General features: G+C 51.7%; 1 protein-coding gene across 1 annotated transcript; it reads right to left on the bottom strand.

Annotated features, from left to right (window-relative positions):
• Positions 1–1071: 1071 nt before the first annotated feature.
• Positions 1072–2763, bottom strand: LOC112638481 (matrix metalloproteinase-24-like). The gene has a single exon (XM_025410313.1). It carries the CDS (start codon positions 2761–2763, stop codon positions 1072–1074), a length of 1692 nt encoding a protein of 563 aa, XP_025266098.1.
• Positions 2764–7505: the final 4742 nt, after the last annotated feature.

The raw sequence follows: 7505 nt of genomic DNA, 5'->3' as shown, positions 1-7505 counted from the left end.
GCGTCCACGGTCTCGAGTACGCCGGTTAACGACGCGATGATGCGATTGACGCACAGCTCGAGAACGAACAGCGCCTTCACGGTGGATTGCGACAGAGCGATGCGATTCTTCGGCGTCTCGAAGCGCAGAGTCTTCAGATTGTTTATCTTGCCAAATCGAAGCGTCACGGTTCCGACGATTATGGACGTCGGAGGGCGCGCGACAGCCTCGTCCAATTCGTTCTCGAAATACGGCAGTATATCGTTGCGCAGAGCGAGCAGATCCTTCCACATGTCGGGCGTCAGAGATATCTCCTTTCCGTGGCAGTCTCCTAGGACGATGTCGACTCGAGATTCGCGCTTCACGGCTACGGTGATGTCGATATATTTGTACGCCGTCTTGGTCAGAGGATATCGTCTTCCTAGTATTCGAATCGGATGTCTCACGAAATTGATCTCGCGTTTGAACAGCCAGTTTCTATTCCATCTGTAAAAAAGACGACGTTATTATGGAGAAATAGCCGATCGAGGCGGAGATCGAGAGCGCTCGGGCGAGGTGACTCGCGCGTACTCACTCGTCCTCGGTGTACAGTCGTGCTTTCTTGATCACGGGCGGAGTGTCCGAATGATCGCGGGTGGTATCCTCGTCCTTGGCGGAAGCCGCGTAATCATCTCGACGGTTAGGCGGGACGACGAAGGGGCCCGTCATCGGCGGCGCCGACGGAGTCGCGGGCGTCGAGGACGAGTCCCCGAACACTCTGCGGTACTCCTGTCCTAGTCCGGCGAACATGATCGGTCTTGCGAACAGGGCTTCGATGTTCGTAGGAAGACACTGCGGTGGCGACGGCGTCGTAGAGAGATTCGTCGTAGACGTCCGTTGAGAATCGAACGCGCGTTAATCGCGAGTATCGTTGGAAATGTCGCGAGCAACGATCGAGACGCGTCTTATATATACGATGCGATCTCGATCGTCGTCGCGAAATCTTTATTCTCGACGCGCGCGTTAATTAATGCAGCGGAAGCGGTTTAGAACAGCGGTTTAGAACAGCATATTAAATGTAATCTTAACGTTAGGTTTCAGGATTTCCTGATCTTAGTCATCGTCATCGTCGTCGTCGTCGCCGCCGTTGCGCGGTCTTTCGAAGGACGCGTATTCCAGGCGATACAGCTTGGAGACGAGTTCGCTCAATCGATGCAGAATGCCATCGGCTGGGCATTCTATTCCCAGTATGCTAAGATCGAACGGACCGGCCGAGATTATCGCGTCGAGGAACTCGCTGTACGCGTAATAGTCGCGTTTCTTCAGAAAATAGAGATTACCGTCGACGTGACGGAAGGCGGCCGTTATCGCGGGTGGTATCCCGGAAAACGTGTCCCGCAGAGCGCCGTGCCTCGCGACGGTCATCGCGCAGTCGTTCATCTCGGCTATCTTATCGTCGTTGTATATGACGTAACTGCGCCCGGCGTGCGTGTTTATCGCGGCGTTTATCCTAGCGTCGCGGGGAAATCCGACGTATTCGACGGATCTAGGCCATCCCGCTTTAAGATGAAAATTCGAATCGGCGAGGTAGATGTAGTCGCCGACGAATATCGCGATATCGCCCGACGGTCTCTGATACACGGCCGATACGCGAGTGAGATTGCGGGGGAGGAATTTAAAGTAGTCGGCGAACGAGAAGGGCGCTCCGTAGCGTCTCTCCCTCATATCGACGGGCCACACGTTGCGTTTACGCGCGACGTACAGGCGACGATTCATGATTAGCGCTCCGTCTACGCGCTTCAAGGCGCATAGATCCGTGGTATCGGAGGGAACGAGCGGCGGCTCGACCGTTCTCGCGGTCGTCGGCTGAGCCGCGGCCGCCGTCGTCGCCCTCGAGGCCGTCGTCGTCGTCGTTCTCGTCGTCGTCGTCGCGGTCGTCGCCGCGGTCGTCGGTCGAGTGACGTCGACGATCCTAGGAGTCGTCGTCTCTCTCGATCCGTAGAGATTTCGCACGTTTACGACGTCCTCTACGCTCAGCCTGAGCGGATATCGCCTTTCCTCCGAAGGCGTGTACGCGTACATGACCGAGTCATCCCTCGTACTGTGAGTCAGACCCAGAGTGTGACCGATCTCGTGCGTCAGCGTCTGAAGGAGATACAGCCTGTCCGACGAGGGCTTGGTCAGCGTGATGTGCCACGGCTCCGTCTCGTCGACGTGCACCTCGGTGACCTGATCGGGCTCTCCCGTCGGAAAGAACGCGTGAGCGACGACCGATCCCGGTCCCGCGAACGGCGATGGGCACGAGCCCCCGTTGTCGCTGTTCTCGTACGCGTGAGCGCCGGATTGATAGGATATCAGTATATCGGGGCGCAGCGAGTCGCGCGAGAACGTCAGAGCGGATTGCTCGGACCACAGAGCGAACGCGCTCTGAGTCGTGCGCAGAGTATCTCTGTTCGCTAGTTTGAAGTTCCACGTGAGATGCGCCCTCGGCCACTTTCTCGTCAACGGGCTGTAGGCGCGAATGTCCGCGACGCCGCATCGCGGCCTGCGCATGACGCGAATCGTTTCCACGGTCAGAACGCCGTTTCCCGGCAGACCGTAGTATTCCTGAAACAACGACAGCGCTTCGCTCAGGGCGGTCGCGTTGTCCAGTAGCGACGACTGCTGATGATTCTCCTCGTTCTCCAGAAAGCCGTAGGTTCGAAGATAACGGGACGCCTCCGCGACGTCATCGTAGGTCGACGTCGCCGCGACGGCCGCGAGCAGGGATATCGTCAGCGCGAGCGATAACGCGACGCGCGTCATGGCTCGTGCGAGACGCGCGGGGGTCGGGACGGTGGCGAACTATCGCGCGCGCGCGTCCTTCGGCGATGCGTCGTCGTTCTCCGGAACGCGAGAAAGCGCGAGTACGAGGAAGAAGGAGGAGGCGAGGGGAGGGGAGGGTACGTACGCTCGGACGCGCGAGAAGGATGATCGAGAGAGCGAACTTTTTTTTTTAAAAAAAAAAGAAACACAACGATGACAAAAAAATAGAAAAGGGATAGGAGAGATACTCCGGGACGCGCTAGAGAGGTGATCGAAAAGAAACGACTCTTTATTCGTGCAAAAAATGATTTTTTATTCGTACAAAAAATTATTCCTCATTCGTACAAAAATTATTCCTCATTCGTACAAAAAAAAATACGCGCGATCTACGATTCGCAAAGATATCGCTTAGACGCGCGCCTTGTCGTGTCTTCTGCTTCTTTTTTACACATGTTTGTTCGAACGTAAAATCGAACCATTCGACGCGATATCGAAGCACGCGATACGCGCGTGTATATTAGTCTCGCGATACTTGTCGGAGGACAAGAAGGAGGAGGTGAATGTAGCGTATCGCTCGAGTAAGAGGTGTTTGTATAAATGCCGACAGGGTTATGACGTTTAATATAACGCTTAGCATAACGCTTAGTACGACGCTTAGTATAACGCTTAACATAATGAAGTAATTACACGGCCGATACGCGAGCGAGCTTGCGGGGGAGGAACTCGAAGTAGTCGGCGAACCTTATATTACAACATTATATTGGAACATTCTAATGTTCGAGAGAACGCGGAGGGTCTTCGAGTTCTCCTTTACTGAATCGCGCGACTATTGACGATGGATGCGACACGACGATTACGATGTACCATTGTTAAAACGTATGGGTTAAACCATGGGTTAAACGTATACGATTGAAATGTACGACTATTATATAAGGGGTAGACCCATTTTGAGCGATCCACTCGAATATCTCTTAGGGAACGACCTGCGAACCGATACGGAGTGCGAAGAGCTGCTTCTTAATGCTCTCGGGAACGACGTAAATAAACGGTCTTACGAAAAACATGCCCGTTTGAGCTCATATCGAACGACCATTTAAAAATAAAGTAGCTGCAAAAACATGATTTACGAATGAACGTATCGCGATCTCGAGCCTTGCGTTTACCCGTATAACCGCGCCCGAACGAGGCGAAACGATCGCGGGGTTCATTCGTGAATGAACCGTAAGAACCGTAAGAACCGTAAAAACCGTAAGAACCGTAAGAACCGTAAGAACCGTAAGAGAATCGTAAATGACCTAGGAATCGACCATAAATGACCCATAAATACTGCTGTAAGACCCGGTTCCACGACTCGAGTTAATCGGAGTTTAATACGTTAAACTGGGTCCTGATTGGTCCATTCGCTACTTAAACTCGGATTAACTGGATAGGTATTTACGAGTCGATCGTAAATACCTCCCCCCGGCATAATGGAATATATGAATATGGGGGGGATAAAATTACGACTGCAATCACAACGACGATGACGACGACGACAACGACGACGAATCTCTCGCGAAGACGCGGTGAGTCCGATCGACGAAATGAGCTCAGTTCGCGCGAGCGACGATGAGTTTCGACGCGCGCGAGAGGAAGGGAGGCGACGCGAACGAAGATCAATCTTAAGGGATAACTTTGCATGCGATAGTAGTCTACTTCAATAATGCATAGTCTTCGACTCCGTCCTTCGGCGCCGTCCTTCGGCGCCGTTCTTCGACGCCGTCCTTCGACGAGACGTCGAGATCGACGAGACGTCTGAAATACGTAAAAGCTGCGTATTAATGATAATAATACGTATGGAGAGACGCGAAAGGAAAGAACAGCGCGTTATACCAGAAGAGATCGGGTACCTCGGTTAAAATCCTTCGTCCTCCGTACGGACGGAGCTCGTTTCCTCGAGCGAGCTCGCGTCGCAGTACCATATCTCCACGGGGGAATCGTCGTCGCAGAAATCCTCGGTTTTAAACGCGCGATCCGAGACGAGCGGCTCCATGTCGAACAATCTTCTCAGTCGAAAGATGTCGGCGTAGATATCAGGGGAGCGCCTCTCCCATTCTCTATAGGACGGCCGGTCGCACCATAAGGAGTTTAAGAATCGCCGTTGCTTCAGTCTCGTCTGTCGTATCCAATGTCGGCGACGTATGTTAACGAATCCACAGATCTCAACCTCATTCTCGAACTGTGAAAAAAAAAATACTACGTATTTTTTTCTCGAAGGAGAGCGAGAGAATAAAGAGACGAACGAGTACTTACGTTCCACGTTACGGCTATATTGAGGATCGCATTCATGAGATTTCTGATGTACTTTATCTTCCACAAGCACATCCACGGCGTGAACGTGCATTCGCGAAGCATCCTCCGCAATCGCGAGATTTCATCGCCGCTCATCGTCGTTCGCGTGAAAAAAAAAATAACTTCGAGAATGAATGCTGGATACGTTAGGAACACTCGCGATATCGGACGCACTCAACGACGAGATCGCGAGACTCATTCTGAGGAAAAAACGGTCTCTCGGCGCTAATTTATACCTGCGATATCGCTATCGCCGAGTCTTTGTGATTCCGTCGAATGCTAATGTTAACGCCGTAATCTAAAGCGATATGAACGCGGTAATTTAATTTAATGAGGCGCGATAAATTCTCGATTGCTCCGGAGGAAGTGCCGGAAAATACGTTCGACCGCGTACGCGCGATACGAGTTTATTCGCTGATTAACATTATTTTAACGTTATTTTAATATTATCTTATTATTTTAATATTATCTTAATATTATTTTAATATTCTAGTATTATTATTTTAATATTCTTAGTATTAATATTCGTAGTATTATTATTTTAATATTCTTAGTATTAATATTCGTAGTATTATTATTTTAATATTCTTAGTATTAATATTATTTGAATATTATTTTTTTTTTTTTATATTATTTTTTTTTTCTTAGTATTAATAGTATCTTTCTAAGTATTAATAATACTTTTAGGCAGGGTGATAAGTCGTCGATAAGAGTACGCGTAAGACTAATCTACGACGCGTCTCCGTTCACATGTCGCGCAATTGATCGCGTCTCTCCAACCACCAGTCGTGCAGTTTGCACACGTTTTCCAAGGCGCAATTCTTCGAGTGATAGCCGCAACGATAGACGCGAGTGGCGCTAGCGTTCGAAGGGGTCCGATATTTTCGTAATCCGCGTCGATGGTCTCCATCGTCAGGTCGAGCTGTTCCGCGACCTCTCCCGCGATGTCGGTCAGCCACCTCTTCTTCTCGAGACCCTTGACGTAGATCGTCACCGCGGCGTTCGACGCGAGATCCCTCGACGCGCGATATATCGCGTCGCGAACGATCTGTTTCGCGTGCCTATACTCCACGTGTCCGTCGGTCCAGTGAAATTCGTGGTGATTGAGAGTCAGCCAACAGACCTGCGACTTCTCGCTCTTCGTCAACAGATTCCACGACATCGGCGCGCGAAAGACGTGATGCGTCAGATCTCTGCCGTTCGCGAGTATCGCCATCTCCTTCGTCACGAATCGCTCGTTGACGACGAAACCCTGCAGATCTATGAAGATCGGCGGGGCGATATCGCTCGCGAACGTCGTCGCGGTCATCGTCGCGAGATACTGACGTTTGTTCGCGTCTCTCCTCCCCCGATATCTTCGCGGTTTCGAGTTTCCTCTCTCCCCCCTCCCGTCCGACGCGTCGTCTTACAGGATCTTACGCACGACGTTCGTCAACGGATTGTACTCCACCACGCGATCGTGAATGATTAGACAGTACGCCGTGGTGTTAGAAGGAACGTTGTCCTTGCAGTCGAATTCTAGACGAACGTCCACAGTGGCGCTCTTAATCGCTTCGTTTTGGCGGGAACAATCTATCACCGCGAGCGGGCCGCAGTATAGAAATTTGTTCATGGTCAGGAGCGTCTCGTCGCTCGCGGATCCGTAATACGTTCGTCGAAATCTCGCGTAGGCGTCGTACAGTACGGCGATTTTGTTCTTGTCGAAGTCCAAATTCATATCGTCGTACGGATAGAATCGGAATTGAGATACAACTTTACGTTGGTCAGATTGCACGCGTCGAATCTGGAAGCGTCCTGCGACAGGACGTTCTTCTTTCCGGTCTGCAACGCGAAGATGACGTAACGCGGTTTCTCGAGCTGCGTGGCCGCTTTTACGGCCCACGAGTGTTTGGTCGTGCTCTGCAGAAGCGGAAACTCGTAGAGATCCCACGAGCGAAAGGGCGGGCTCAGATATCTGCCGCTGTCCAACGTGCGCAACAGCGATAATTTGTTGACGTCATTCAGCACCACGTGCGGCACGCGCCACTGTATCTTCGCGAGCTCGACTCTCGGCTCGAATTCCTCGCGCGATATCAGACAATTGTTGTCGTTTCGCGCTCTTATCAGAATCAGCTCGTGACGCGCGTTGATGACGACGCGCCTGTAATCCTCGCAGAAACCTAGCAGCGTGTCGAGAGGAACGCAGAAGTTGAAGTCGCCCGTCGACGCGACGCCGCTCGGTCCAATCGCGAGATCCCATCCGGCGTTCTTCAAGATCTTGCCTCGTTCGGCCGTCAACGAGACGTAGTTCTTGATCGTGCTGGTTATTCCGACGTTGCGATTACGATCGATCTCCACGCCATCGAGCTCGTAACGTATCTCCTCGAACATAAAGGCGACGCAATTGTTCACGAGCCACGCCGGCGTCGAGG

The sequence above is a fragment of the Camponotus floridanus genome, unplaced genomic scaffold (genome assembly GCF_003227725.1).
Source record: "Camponotus floridanus strain SB8 unplaced genomic scaffold, Cflo_v7.5 scaffold308, whole genome shotgun sequence".
Taxonomy (NCBI): Eukaryota; Metazoa; Arthropoda; class Insecta; order Hymenoptera; family Formicidae; genus Camponotus; species Camponotus floridanus.
Note: the sequence above shows the minus strand (reverse complement) of the source record. Positions and strands in the feature narration are given on the sequence as shown.

Bases quoted from the DNA above. Each gene is read 5' to 3' on its own strand.
- LOC112638481 (XM_025410313.1), bottom strand. From the start codon at position 2,763: ATGACGCGCGTCGCGTTATCGCTCGCGCTGACGATATCCCTGCTCGCG.